Source organism: Zootoca vivipara, chromosome 12 (genome assembly GCF_963506605.1).
Source record: "Zootoca vivipara chromosome 12, rZooViv1.1, whole genome shotgun sequence".
NCBI classification, from domain to species: domain Eukaryota; kingdom Metazoa; phylum Chordata; class Lepidosauria; order Squamata; family Lacertidae; genus Zootoca; species Zootoca vivipara.
In genome coordinates, this window is record NC_083287.1 from 30274998 (window position 1) to 30290681 (window position 15684).

Below are 15684 nucleotides of genomic sequence, written 5' to 3' on the forward strand. Positions count from 1 at the left end.
TGAAGCGCATGACGACACTTTCCCACGTATATAAAAGCTGTTGCACTGGGGGAAATGTGCTTTGTGAAAAATGATAACCAAACTAGGTTATGTTCTGTAGCTTCTCCTAAAGAGTGGAGGTTTTTGGAATCTTTAACATGTTAGAAGACATAGTCCATTTTGATATGCTATTCCAGTCCTGAGACTGAAGAGAACAAGTTGCTAAAAAAAACAGTGAGCCAGTTCCATGCTATTTGTTAAAAGTCATGAGAAATGAGAACAAATCATCAGAACAAGATGAATGGCCTATGAATAAGTGAATGTTTTCTAAATTATTTAGTCCACTATGTTACAGTGGAATGCAGTTTTTGCACCGTGTTACAGTGGAAATAAATGATTGAGTGCAACATAGCAATAGTTCAGCTACAAAAAGCTACCATTTCAATTTAATGATTGATTAATATTGGATTTTACAACCACCTTTTCTGCAGATATATACAAGCAGAGAATCCCGCCTCTCAACTAGTTTCTCTTCTCCCTGCTGCAGTTTCCTTACGGAAACCCTTTTTCTGAATGTTCAAGTTCAGCTCCAAACAGCTTTCAAAAGACAGACAACACACTACATTTTACAGGTTGTAGGGTGTGTTTTTTTCTAATAATTTTATTTAAATAAGACACAGGGACGTCTATACTGAAAAAATACAAAACAAAAGCCACACATTTCTTTGTAAAGCAATATTGTGTGGTAATTCAAATACTGTTCAGCACAGTGGCTAGAAATAACAGTACAACTATGTACAAAACTCTTGAAACAATATTTGACAAATTTCTACAGCTGAATGTAGGATATATTGGAGATCAACTGCTGGAAAATTTACATAGCAAAGCATTGTTTTAACACATTTGATTCAGAACCTTCCAATATGCCAAGGGCAAATGTGTGTGACAATTAATATTTAGTTTCTCGTGAGATAACAGAAGTAGTATCACTGTAAATATTGTTCACCAGAGTTAATTCTTGATCTAAAAAGTCACCTGATAGTTTCTCATAAAACCCTATAACATCAAGAACCATGACAATGCATTTATATTTGGAAAAAAAGAGAGATGGTGAGAAGGTAGATGTACTGTCATATTCAACTTTAATGTAAAACTTCAAAGAACACACATTTAGGTCACAAGAAACTGGATGCTTTTTTCCCTTACCCTTTAACAACATACAAACTATATAGTGCTTCCACCAAGGCCTGAGATTAGCAAGATTAAAGATGCCTGTTGCTGTATTAAAAAAAAATACTGTGAAAACAAAAGACAAACAGATCTTTTAAGCTTTCCACTCTCCGCCTGCTCCTACAGTCACACAGCGACTGAAAAAGAGACTGTCGGTCTAACTTCCTAACAGGTTATTACCAAACTCTTTGGTGATGATAGGAAGGAAAGAAACTGGGCATCATCTTGCAACAATATACATGTGCTGTATATTTCATTGCTTTTCTTAGGTACTTTTCACTGAGGCCTTTTTTTTTATTATTTCCCCAATTTCTTCCTCAAAAGAAGTAGCGGAGAGAGCATAAATGCTGCAGCAGCAGCAGCAGCAGCAGCTGCAGTGTTAATCTTTTCAGTTCTTGAAGAGGGGCAAGTAGGCTTTCTTAGGAACAGGCTTGCATAAAGGTACTTCCACTGAACTGAAAGCACAGAGCCAAGAATGAGTGGGTCTCTTGCCTTTGGGGTTGCCTTTGTATTGCAGGTTCATTCTCTCTGAAAGCAGCACTCGCATAGTTCCAGGGCTACTCTAATGTAACACTACTGGAGGATTCTAAGTTATGCAGCATCTGGAAAGACAAGCGACTGCACTGCCTGCCCACCTTCAAACTGCGATAAATTTACCTGCCAGTGGGCCTAAACCAAAGGGTACTAAGAAAGGCTTCAATTAGATACATGACTTAAAAACTATTGCTTCTTTCTTTTTTTCTTTTCTTTCTCTTTTTTTTTTCTACAAAACCTCATAGCCACGTAAGATTTTTTTTTTTAAGTTCAGGTGCAAAATACCCACTGTACAAATAAAACAAAGTTCACCGATCACTGCTTGTCAAAAACCCGAGATAATTTTTTGTTTTTGTTTTTTGCAACCAGCATGTGAATGGAACATTTCCTCCAAAAGAGAAACTAAACATTAATTAAGACTCCTAAAATGGTAACAGTAGCATTTCACGTCCTTATAACTTGCGAGAGGAAATTCCCACCACCCCCTCTGAAACCTGGGGGGGAGGGGGGAATGAATTTGCCGAAATTAAACGAAAACATTCTTGCCTTAGAGCCTCTCTCTCACACACACGTCATGGAATGTTTCTTATGTGCAGCCTAAAACTGAACACTTTATTCACAACAGCTTAACAGTCATTAATGGGCAAACACCTGAAACTTTAAAATGCCACAATTTACACGCTGAAACGATGGCAAATGCAACAGTTTAGTTTTTTGTTTGACTTGTAACCACACGACAATGGGATGCAGCACACCACAGATTTGCTGGTTCTCCTCATGTTCACCCATGCCCAGGGTTCGTATCCCCCTAGATCTGAATGCACTTTTTCCAAGAAAGTGGAATGTAATGAGGAAATATTAATGCATAAAATAAGGAAAGGCAGAAGAGTGATGAACCCTCTTTAGCTTTTTAGCTGTAAAGTATTTTATATCCCAATATGATATACATTCCAAGTTACCTGAGTTTAGACTTCGAGAGAAGTACCTGAAGCTAGGCCATATAGGGTGGGGGACACTGTGCAACTGTTGTGGCCATTTTTTTTCATATTTTTTTGCATTGTATGTATTACAGAAGTTCAAAACATAAATACCTGGATAAATTGTAAACATAATCCTGAAGTACAGTATTTTCCATAGAATACAACACAGCAAGACATTTTCTATTTAGACAGGCAACCTTTGTTTGATATAGAGCTTATTTATACTGTAGAATTTGAAACAGAACACAGGACAAAGTACTAATCTGGTCAAACATTCTATGAAATGCATAGTCTCCACTTAAAATGCTTAATGATACGTACACAGATTCTGCAAGCATTCTGCTCCCCCCCCCCCCGGCCAACTCACTCACACACACACACACAAAATGCTGAATGCATTTTTGTCCCTGCCAAGAACAGCGCTGAAATGCAGAAAGATGCTGATAAGTAGCTTTGTTTTGTTCCAGAAAAGTGCCACTCATGCAGTTGAGTTTTAGACCGTCCCTCTGCCTTTGCTCATCTAGATTATCACGTAATTTTGAGGAGAGGCGTGTTCTTCGGACTGCAGTTCTTGCAAAAGCTGTGGTGGCTGCTGCTGGGATGGCTGTTGTACTAAAACCTCTGTAGAGTCCATTGTGCTGGTGTCATCTGACAGAGAGGAGAAAGAGACCCGAGATGAAAGCTGCTCAACAGTCAGAGTACTCAAAGCTGTGCTTTGGCCAGAGTTTGGAGAGCTTTTGAGCATCAGGTCAGAAGCAGGTAGTAAAGGGCCCAGAAGTTTTACAGGACAGAAAGCTGATCCGGTTGGGATGAAATTAACCTTGTTTTTGTCAGGACATGAAAAGAGAGGGGCTGAGACAGGCTGACGAGTCCTAAAACAAAGGGGTTGAGAAAGAAATTAAAGTTACATACTTGAACATTTGCAGGTAACTTAGCACAGGTTGGCAGTTTTGTATGTTGCTAGAATGTGAGTGACAAGAAATGGGATTATTTGACAAATGGGCAAACATCTTCCATATTGCTAGTCAGCTGACTGATCCACAGCAATAAATATACATGCAAACAGCAACCAGAGAGGTAAGACTTTTCCACAATTCCCTTCCCTAAAGGATTCAGATGCACAAACCATATTGGAAATCCATCAATGTGCCGTTTATCAATAGAAAACTCACTGTAGCAAACACACATGAAATAGCACAATGTCCCTCTTTCTTTATCTCTATTTTGTCCAGCAAAACGTCTGCATTCACTTTAGAATACTCTATTAATGATCCAGAAGCATTTTTACCAGGATCTGGCTTCAGCTATTTTCCCAAGCAATATGTCTATGCTGTCCTAGTCTAAATTAGTCCCATGCTATTTCCTTGTACAGCAAAACAGGAGAGAAAACTGGCCAAACTTTAAGATATTCCCGCATGTATGTACTTACATATTGTGTTCTCTCCCCCACTCCCCAAAATACATAGATCAATTAAAAAAACCAAAACTCAAATGCTACCACGGCTGTTATTCAGAGCTTCAAAGGCTAAACAAATAAAGCTGAACTGGTATCATTATAAAGACAGCTTTACTCATGCTGGAAAATAATTTTTAAAACACTAAAGAAACCATAGCTCTGCTTGCATTTCCTCCTCAGTTGTGCTTTTATACATCTGGGTCATGTGGTCAAGAACAAATAGGTTGCATTCCCCCCCCCCCAAAGCTGACAGGAACACTTCCAACTTCTTGCCTGTGCAAAATTGGCAAGAGTGGTTTGCTCCTGAAAGAAGAAGGAGGGGGGAAAAAAACCTCATCAGCTGGAGTAGTTTATTCATCTGCAGTTGAAAAGGTCCAGTAAAAAGGTTTCCTGCATTTGCAGATCCAGCTGATATAAAAGGCATTACTTACGACATTTCCTCAAAGACCTTCACTCGCTCACATCCCTCTGGGGGCTCTCGTTTGAACATGTAGCTGTTGTTGGGTTTAGGAGAAGAGGCATACTTGGGCAACGGTGAGCTACTCCCACTGTCTGAAAATTTAAAGCAGTTGTATTACTAGGGATTGAGAGTGCTTTTTAATTAAATTTGATTTCCAAACACGATGGCTTTTGCACAACTTCACTGCTAATGCCAGTTTGTTTCAAGTCACAAAGCTTCTTTTATTGCAGGCTATATCCAACACTCTGGTAGAGCACATTTCTCCTGAATAAAAGCTTTAGAGGAGCAGTAATCTACCATACAGCAGCACATAATGGGAGGATATTTTTATCCAGAATGTTACAGACTGAATAAAGCAGAGCTGTAATCCTGGAAACAAATAAGTTCTTTATTATGCATTTCAAAAATGTAAATGATCAGGGCAACATGTACAGCATATGCAAAGAAGGGCAAGTGGTTAATGATAACGTAAAGTTCCGTTGTGTCTTGTCAACGCATAAACACAATAATTGGAAAGTGCTCGTAAGCAGCTTTTGAAATATGAAGCCATTAGAAATATTGTCCACAGTAATGTCACCCACAGAAAGAGACCAAAAAGGAAACAAAACCAAGGGCATATATAATGCAGATGCTGATCTTCAATCTGCTGTGTATGTGAGCTTTGGAACACAGGAAAGGGCTATTCCTTCTCTGCATCCCTGCATTTCATGGCTGACATATTGGTACAGCTGTTTCTGGTAACCCTTCTTTCACCTTGGAATACCATTTATCACAACACCAGAAACCTACAAAGAGCTCAGGCGCCATTCTACCTCCGAAAATTCACCACTGGACTTACATGAGACAAGCTGAAAAACACCCCTACATTCCTAACTGCCCTGCATACTGTATGTTTCTTCTTCAGACAATGGCCTAAAACATTTATACTTTTTAAGATCAAAAGGCTGAAACAGGCACCTCTCAGAGCCTTTTTACTTTTCCCCCCATATCTGGTGGTTATCAGTCCTTAACTCACCACAAGTTCAAATTTGTTCATACACTGTAGTAATGGAATGGGGCTTTTTTATTATTATTATAAAAAGGAGTTGCGAAAGAGTAAGCAACACTTAGCCTACTATTATATATAAATTATTATATATAAAATTATTATAAAGCTGAGGACTCATAATTTATTATTTAAAACACATTCTGTCACCCACTCTTTAAGCCAACAAAGCTCTCAGAGAGGCTTGCAACAATTCATAGTTAAGACAGTCCCTGCCCTAAGGCTTACAATCTAAAGAGACACACAAGGCAAGCGGTATATAAAATTTCTTAGATAAGTAATAGTTGGGATGGGGAATTTCCAGGTATCCTGATGGAATGGCGGCTGCTAGGTGAGAAAGGGCCATAGAGATTGATCTCTTTCTCATCCTAGGATACATGGCCACGTAAACAGCATCAACACTATCTAGGGCGATACTGCATTCCCTCTATGGAAGTATGACTAAGTATTCCAAAACAAGTAGGAGTGTGAGGAACTGCCAACAACAATTTTCTAAAGTTCTCTGAAAGCTAGTAGTAAAAGCCATAAAAGGATAAACACTAGTTCTAACCGTTGTTGTTTTTAAAAGTTGGGTGTCATTTCTTTTGCTGTTTTCCTTCCCCCCCTTAAATGTCTTCCTCTGTGGTTTCGAAATCAAAGTTTGCTCTGAGTAGACCCACAAAAATATCAGAATTGGATGGTTCACTGGAATTTGCTGGTAATAACTTTCTACCTATACAGCTCAATTAAATCATTCTAACATAATCCAGCAACCAATTACACTGGGTAAAGACTATGAAATGTCTACAGGCTCATTTCTATATCCTTCAGTTCCCTAACCATATATAGCACACAACCTCCTTCCTTTCTTCCCTGTGTGTATTCAACCCTGTATGTTCCCTGAGCCCCCCCTTGAAGTATTCAAATTTTATTTTTTCACATGAAGCTAGTCCTAAAAAAAATTAACCCTGGAGGAACCACAGAGCAGTGTGCAAAGTCTTCACTAACTTGAGAGGAGCTGTGCTGAACAGATGGCTAAAAAACAGTGTCAAGGGCTGGTTGTTGTTCAATTTTTACTTATCAGGAGTGAAATTTAATTTAAAAATTCAGAAACTAAAGGCTGAAAACCAGTATCTTTCTTTGTGGAGCAAGGTCTCAAAACTGAACCCTCCAGCCGTAAATAGCACATGGGGTCACCAAACTGAATTCTAATCACTGGCACCCTGTGGAGCTGGCCCTTCTAATGCAATAAAACTGCTTCTAATCACGGCGGGGCGGGCCCTTCCTCACCTCCCCTTCTCCACACACACAACAGGTGCCATTAACATTTTCTCCGCCCCCTGCTGTGCAAGATCACTCTCCCATCCCAAAGCAGACCATGGGTCCCCCTTTGCAGACTTTATGTTCATTTTCTTTTGAAAATTTCAACCTATTTAAGCAGCTCTTTATAGAAATGTAAAGTAAACAGCTGATCTGATCCAAAGAGCGGCAGTGGAGCCTGTGGTCAAAGCGCAGACTTAGGCAGAAAAGAAAAGATGCTTTAGAAATGTAAAGCAGGTCTGTGTCTGGCCGGCAGGTTAGCTCTCTCCCCATGCTTGATCAATTATTAACTTCCATTTTTTATTCAGAAACACAGTCAGGTCCAGCTTAAAGCTGATTCACGACTGAAAAGTATCATGGAAATTTAGCTGGAGAAGAAAACAAGCCCCTACGACAGGGAACAACAGAGCACAGAACCTTTGGGCATTATTTTAAGTGCCTTTTTAGCACAAGACATTCAAACTTGAAATGGTCTCCTTCCACAACACTGATACAGTACATTAATCAACTGCTTAGGTTGAACCATCACAGAAGAGGTGGCAGATGGCTTGAACAGAGATTAAACCACCAAAGGTGGGATTCACACCAAAAGTTTGGGAACTTCAACTCTAGAACGCGAAGTGCGGGAAATATTCAACAATAAAAGGAATTGCCAGCTCTGTTATGCAAACAAGTTGTGAACTACCACTAAATGTGGTACCAAATATGCTTTTCCAGTACAGTAAGACAGGATCAAATTATAATCACTAGCAATGATTAGTCTGGCTTTTTTCCTAATAAAAAAATTATGTAAAACATGCATTTCTGATTATCAATATTATAATAAAAAAAATCCTTCAGTAGCACCTTAAAGACCAACTAAGTTTTTATTTTGGTATGAGCTTTCGTGTGCATGCACACGAAAGCTCATACCAAAATAAAAACTTAGTTGGTCTTTAAGGTGCTACTGAAGGATTTTTTTATTTATTTTATTTTACTTCGATCCAGACCAACACGGCTACCTACCTGTAACCAATATTATAATGTGATTGTACACATTTCTGCAGCATCCTAACAGACAGTACAATGCCATCCTAGATCAATCTACATTAGTAATTTCCCCATGTTTCTATGAAGTTGCTAATTCTGCATATGTGGTACAAATACCCACGACTGAATAAACATACTTGGCAGCTGGAAACTGTTTTCAACAACTGAAAGATTGCCAGTGTTGGTGGCCTGATAGAATAGGTTGGGTAGGAAAGGTGTAACCATTGACATCCTCCCACCACCTTAATTAAAACAGAGTCAGTGATTTTCAACAGTTAAAACAAAGCAGAAAGTATAGTAGGCCATACTTCTTTAACAATTGTTCAGATGTTTAAGAACACTTTATCCAGAAATCTTCCTGGAGCTAGCGCATAATACTGTCTGGGTTGATACCAACAAACTTTCTTTTCTGAAAAAATAGGTTATCTGTTTAAGTTAGCTGGAAAACGTAGTGTTCTGCAGTACCTTGTCTACATTTAGCAATAGCACAATGCATTGGGGGAAAATTGCACATGGTCTAGCATACAAACCAAAATGATTATTTTATTCAATGCTCTGTTATTTTTCTGTACTTAATTAAGCACACAACACAGTTGATGGGGCAAATGTACTTTTTAAGGGACCACTGAACTAGTGAGCAATCTGCACAGCCTTTTATCAAATTGTGCCTTGTTCCAGAGGTACCTACTAACAATAATTATCAGATTCATCCTAAGGTAGCATGTACAGCAATTAAAGTTGTAACCACATCAGAGACTGGCTAACCAAAAAATACAGATCCCCAAGGATCTAAACTGGGAACAGTGCAAATCATCTGGAGTGAGAGGTGAGGAAGGATGTAGCTCAGTTAGTGGGCAACAACCAAAGGTGGGGAGAACAAAAGAGGGGTGCTGAAAGCTAAAAAATGAACTCTCCAAACTGGCTGATTGGGCATAAAAATGGTGAATGGAGTTCAATGTTAGTGTAAAATGAAGCACATCCGGACAAAACATCCTAATTTCACATACATCCTGGTGCAGTTTGAGCTGGTGGTGACCGGCCAGGAAAAAGATCTTGAGCTCATGGTGTGTTGTTTATTATTATTATTATTATTATTATTATTATTATTATTATTATTATTACTACACAATTCTGGTTGTCACACTTCAGAAAGGATATTGGAGAGAGAGGGAAAGGGTAACCAAAATTGTCAAGAGTCAGTTCTATACGAGGAAATGTTACAGTTTTTCCGTTATCAGGACAAAGAGAAGTACTTTTTCACATAACACAGTTGAACCATGGAATTTGCTACTGTAAGATGTGGAGATTGCTACCAACATGCAGCTTTAAAAGGAGGTGAGACCAATGCATGGAGGGTAAGGTGATGGCCACTAGTTATGATGACTATATGCTACCTCCAAGAACAGAAACACCATGCCTCTGAATACCAGTTGCTATGGAACAAACAGGAGTGTGCTATTTTGTTAATGTGGTGTTTGTGGGCTACCCATAGGTATCTGGTAGGCTGCTGTAGCAAACAGCAGACTGGACTAGACAGGCTTCTGTTCTGATCCAACACTGCTCTTTTTATGTTTTTAAAACTGTTGATGCAATCAGCCATTATTAGACAACCCAAGATAATGATAATTGTGGTAGCTCTGCCTACCCAAAAGAGAGCTTTGTGGATCCTTCAAGACTTCTCTCTCTCTCTCTCTCTCTCTCTCTCTCTCTCTCTCTCTCTCTCTCTCTCTCTCTCTCTCTCTCTCTCTCTCTTTTAGGAAGAGTAGATGTGAATGCTAATTTTCAAGTATTCGGCTCTATAGCATTCCCAAAGCAGGATCTGTGCAGGTGTAGATACCATGAAGAACTGTGACCATCAATCGAATGTACTTATCACATCAACTCCAAAAGAACTCTTATCTGTGTTCACCATTTCAGACGTCATTAAGTAAGAGAAGCCCTCTCTGTAAAACCAAATGCTGACATTGCTGAAACATATCTTTATGGCTACAGGCAAAATGCACAGACATGGACTTAACAAAGTTCTGCAGAATATTTTTCCTCCCAGCTAACAAATGTTAATCATTCAACAAGCATTTGAATGAGGTCTATGAGCATGAAACTAAGGAAACCTAGCAGAATTTTCTAGAGGTGATTTAGCCTAGTACCTCTGGGTTTGGTGGGCTTAATACTTGAGTTTTAGCTATACAAAGGGCAACATTGAATTTGGAAAAAGGGCTGGGGTGTGCAAGATCTGTGGTGGCAAAGAGCTAATATTGTGGTAGCCAGCATGGTGCCCTCCACATTACTTTTTATTACAATTGCCATCATCCCTGATCATTGGCCATGCTGGCTGAGGCTGATGGGAGCTTCAGTCCAAAACGTAGAGAGGATACCTCATTGGCTAACCCAATTTCTAGTATGTGAAAGTGACAGTAATGGACTTTACTTTTTGTTGCTATGTATTAGTACTGCTGTGCCTTTCTTCTTCTTTTTCTTCATTAATAATAATGTATTGTGAACTGCAGAATCATATAATTACATTTATTTTATCATCATAATTAGAATGCTTTCCCTTCTAAGGTTTTTTTGTTTGTTTGTTTGCCTTTCAATACCAGTTGAAAGGATGGTTGACCATCCAAAAATTTACTGGTTGTTGGTGTCTAGACTGGGTATTTAGATGTAGATAGCTATATATTAAAGGTAAAGGGTAATAGACTGTTTATCTATTGATTTGTCTTTTATCTTCCCCTGTTTTGTTGTGTATTTATGAATGTCTGGTAGTTTTACATTATTTTATTGCACCTAGCATTGATTGCTCATGATGAAGGGTGGAATAGAATGAATTTTAATTAAAATAAAATAAAAATAAAGTGAGATCATGATCTTTACTTAGTTTATCATGAAGCATATATCCAAAAGGCAGGCCAGGCTATAAATCTCTCCTTCAGGTGCTTTTGGACTACAACTCCCATCAGTTCCAACAGTCAATGGTCATGGATAATGGGAATTGTAGTCCCAACATCTGGGGGATACCTTGTGTAAATCACAATCCCTAGGCTTTTTTTTGCATTTCAAGAATGTCTTGCCTCTTCATGGAAAAATATTGTGTGTCTGGGTCCAACTGAGTAAAGAAACTAGAGCCAAGACAGCAAAATCACATGTGGGGGTTGAGGAAGTGTCCATGCATTGTAATCCTCATGAAAGAGAGAAAATAGATGGGGAGATTATCAGGCAGGGAAAGTAAGTAAAAGAAAAAAAACATGAGCCATGTGAAGAAATGCTTTCATTATAAATGATGTGCACGAATATGAAAAAGTAAAGGCAGGATGTGGCCATTTATAATAAAAAAACAGAAATTAGCATGGAAGATGAAAAACAAAAGAGGAAAGAGCTGGAGCACTCTAAAAATAATTGGGGAAAAGATGGAAGATACGAGCCATTTTTTGTTTTTTGTGAAGGAACAATTAAAATACTTAAATGGAGAAGTCCCGTTTTTAAAATCTGTATACCGGGAAACTTCATTATTTTATTCTTAATTTAAAACAGCTCACATTGACCAGGAGGCCTACAACTAGTGTTAAAAACACATGCACGTATTCAATCCTACAACCTACATTCATTCCACAAACCAAGCAAAATAATGATCCCAAGGCATGGTCTGAAAGCACATGGTACATCAACTTTGCTGAGACTAAGCAGCCAGGAGCCTGGTCAGTGTGCAGATGGAAAACCAGCTGGAAATGTCCCATGTGTCCTTCAGCTCCATGGAGGAAAGGGGGTATATAAGATAAACAGACACATGTATTTGCAGATTGTGCATAATTTACTCTACTCCCAATAGTTATAAACTGAACCAAGAAGCTTTGCAGAAAACTGAAACCTCTCCCCACTCCTTGTGGCTTCTGCACTGTCACTAAGCATTAGCCATACGCTTCTAAGCTTCTGTTTGCAGCCATTAAAGGCTAAAACTGTAGATCTAAAAAAAGGAGAACGAAAACCAAGAATCTAATCATGCTGAATTCTGGGTTCACCACCAACCCTTACGCTCGAGTAGAATTGCGAAATTCAAAAAAACATTGACTTTGCCAAAAACTGAGAACACTGCCAGATTTTTAAGACTGCAAAATCCTATATTCCCTTTTCTAGGAATCAATTCCTATTGGACTCAGCAGGGCTTACTTTGAATTGACATGCATAGGATTACTCTGTTAAATACATACAATGAAACATGACCAGCATTGATTTCATTTTGTTGCCATAGTATTTTGTACACTGGACTCAAATAATATTATTGTCTTCCTAACCTACCCTTTAAACAAACAATAAAAGTGGTAATGCAACCACAAACTCTGGATTCACTTATTTCACCAATAATTCACACACTATTTTATAAAATATTCACTTCATGCTTTTCCTTAACTTTTCATACTATAGCTTTCATAAAGAGTTACGCCCATTTGCTGTGTCCTTCTGACATTTATGGAAGATGTTTGTGAAACTGCACAAACAAAAGGGAAAACAAATGTAAACAAGCAAAAACAATTATGAGCAGTCTTCGGTTCACACCGACAGGACAAAATAAAATGAAATAAAAAATCTGATTTAAGCACAATGACAGTACAGCAGAACAAAAGCAAGCCATGAAACAATTATTCAAATAGACTCTCACCTTTGTCACGGTCATACAGCATGTCTTCTGTGGAGCAAGGACTCCCATCCTGAGACTCAGGAGGACAAAAAGGAGAAATGCATGGGGAATGGCTGCTGCAGCTGCTGCTGCGCTCTTGCACTGAAGGTGTTTGTGTATCGATGCTACGCGTGCTGCTGCTACGGTAGTGAGCAGGTAAGGGAGCTCGTCGGCCATCAGGAATATCCAAGGGCTGCAGCAAAAACAACATTCTTAAAAGGCACAGTGAAAGCTCCTGCCCCAGAGTGAAGCCTGGGACCTGGAGGGCACTTTGACCTGTGCTAATTTCTTTCAAGCCAGAAATGACCTTGAGAGAGGGAGGGAAGTCAGCTTCTTACAAAAGGAGGCAAGTGACACAATGGCATGCTGTTCATCAACTCATTTGGTGCAAGAGACTGCATGAAAATTCTAGTCACTTGAATGTGCAGCTATATCCTTAAATAAACATCAAGGCTAGATACACTTCAGCCATTAGGCCACATGCTGATATTTATGCTTACTAAACAAATGGCCTGGCATTATTTAATAGTAACTATATTAAAGGAAACAAGAACAAGACATTTTGCAATTACAAAAGAGACAGGAAATGTCACACAGCTTAGGACTGTCCCTATTACAATGAAAGACAATTAAAATCCCCCCCCCACAATATCAAGAGAGGGAAAAAACCCACAAACACTAATTTTAAACCACAGTCCCCTGGGATCTTGTCACAAAGGGCAGGCAACAGTAATTTAAGGGGTCAACTGAGACTTCATTTTTTCCATGAACTAGTTTCTCTTTTCTTAAGGGGAGTTTATTATTGCTTTCAGGGTAGAAAGTGTTGAAAGAAAGCAGTGAAGCTCTTTCATGTTTCCTACAAAACAGTTATGCAGTCTTTCCACCCCTTATAACTTACATTTTCACTAGGAATCTTTATAAAAAGAAATATCAAACTTTATGATGGTCTCACCATAGACATGCCAATCATTAGAAGTGAATTACTGACAACCTATTCATACCACGCTTCACCTACCATATCAGCCTTGATTAACATAGCAAGTAATTCTTTCAAACACAGTAAATAAGTTGTTAAAAAAGAAGTACACAGATTAAATTGTGATTTGCAAAGTTAGAGGCATCACACTTCAAAGAAAATACTGACAAAAGAGAAGAGTGATGCAAAAATACTGAGTCTGCCTTAAGAAGATCACAGCAATTTTTTGCTTTCCTGGAAAGCTATAATGAAGAAAATTCTAATATACTGATGTACACTCCCTTTGAGAGAAACACAAAAGGCTTAAGTTCCAGAAAGTAAGATTTAGCTTAGGTAATGCCTTCTTGTTCAACATCCTGTAAGTGTTTGAGAAATTACTCTAGCATTACAGAACACTATTTTCACTTCATTTTTTATCTGGGCTTTCCAATTCTTCAAGGCATTTCATTTTCGGCCAATTTAGAAATAAAGACTGACGTTTTTCCACTAAGTACTTTTCCCTCAAAAGCTTTTAAATGGCATCAACAAATGTATAAAAATAGCTTTGTCTTCCTGTCAAATAAGCAATGTTTCAAGAAGGCTTCCCATTTGTAACACTTAAAAGCCTGGTCCTCTGAGCGCACATGAACTGCAGCGGTAGACATGCCAGAAGGGGCTCTGCAGGGTGGTAGCAACATTTGCTTTAGGAGTCTTTCGGATCGAATGGTTCTAAAAGGTGCTTTTAGAACCATGCGCCTCCTCTATAAGAGGTTTGGAGGGTAGCAACACAAGAACGGGCCTTTTCTGCAGTGGCTCCTGCTTATGGAATGCTCTCCTCAGGGAGGTTTGCCTGGCGCCTTCATTATACACCTGTAGGTGCCAGGCGAAAAAGTTCCTCTTCAATGAGGCCTTTGACTTACCGTATTAACAGTCTATGTCCTTTTAAATGTGTTTTTTGGGTGGGGCAATGGTTTGGTTTGTTGTTGTTTTTATTATGTATTTTGTGTCTTATCTTACATTTTTATGCTGTGAACCACCCTGCAATCTACTGATGAAGGACGGTGTACAAATTTAATAATTATTTTTTAAAAAATATTTACAAACTCAAACATAAAGGAGCTGTAGCAGCTCTCTCATTTTCATTCCCTCCATCAGCACCAGCTGTCACCAGTGTGCTGTACCAGGGAAAGTTTCATACACCCCAGAGAGGTAGTGTTGATGTCTTCTGCCAAGCTGGCAAACTGACACAAAGCCAAGCCACCTAGGAGGGCATGCTAGAAGAAAAGGTCTGAGTTAACTAATGTTATGGTTTGCTGTGTTTGTGTCTCTATCAGACATTTATGTATTGGTACATATATGCCTATCTTTGTCTCAATCATAATGTATAACAAAAGCAACAGAACCAAAATTTTAAAAGTCATAAGCCTATGAAACTAACTACTTTGCAGTTCCGTGGCTTGCTGTCCTACTTAAAATATAAGTTATTTCATAACCTCCTTTCAAATCCCAGAAACTTATATAAAACCCCTCTGCCGTTTAGCATTTTCTGCAAGACTTTTCTGCATTCTGCTGGATGCTTACTAACGGAATAACAATTATTCCTGTGAAGAGAGCCTACTGTGATGTCAGCAATAGCTAATGATCTCTCAGGAACTCTCATGAGAGCACGGCACACGAAGCTTTGAGCTTATTTAAGCCTATGACCTAAAATGAGGCATGAATTGCTGTTATTGGGCAGATCAAATTATACTAAGTGCCAATTATTCAGCAGGCATATTTTCAAGTGTCTAAAAAGCATATTATGCAATGTAGTAGTTGATGAAGAAATATAAGGCAATATAGTACATGCAAGCCCTGTCTTGGCAGTAGCCTTCATCCAACAGGGAATCTTAAAGCTTTGAGGAGTCCTAATGAAATCAACTTAGTTCCTCCTCATTGTACTGCTTGATCAGAGCATAAGGGCTCAGGAGCTCAGAGACCTAACCTTGAACAGCCAGCCATAAATTGTTAAGAGGACAAGTATGTCCACTTTATTGTTCACTTTAATT

General features: G+C 38.8%; 1 protein-coding gene across 5 annotated transcripts in view; it reads right to left on the minus strand.

Moving 5' to 3' along the window:
- Positions 1-1104: 1104 nt before the first annotated feature.
- GLCCI1 (glucocorticoid induced 1) overlaps positions 1105-15684 on the minus strand; it is a 43070-nt gene continuing 28490 nt past the window's right edge. For 4 of the 5 annotated variants that reach the window (XM_035129241.2, XM_035129242.2, XM_035129240.2 and 1 more), the window contains 3 exons: positions 12664-12874; positions 4611-4731; positions 1105-3595 (listed from right to left, as the gene is read on the minus strand). In XM_035129241.2, coding sequence (XP_034985132.1) covers positions 3244-3595; positions 4611-4731; positions 12664-12874 — 684 coding nt within the window. In that variant the 3' untranslated portion in view covers positions 1105-3243. The other variant, XR_009558393.1, reaches the window with a different exon arrangement.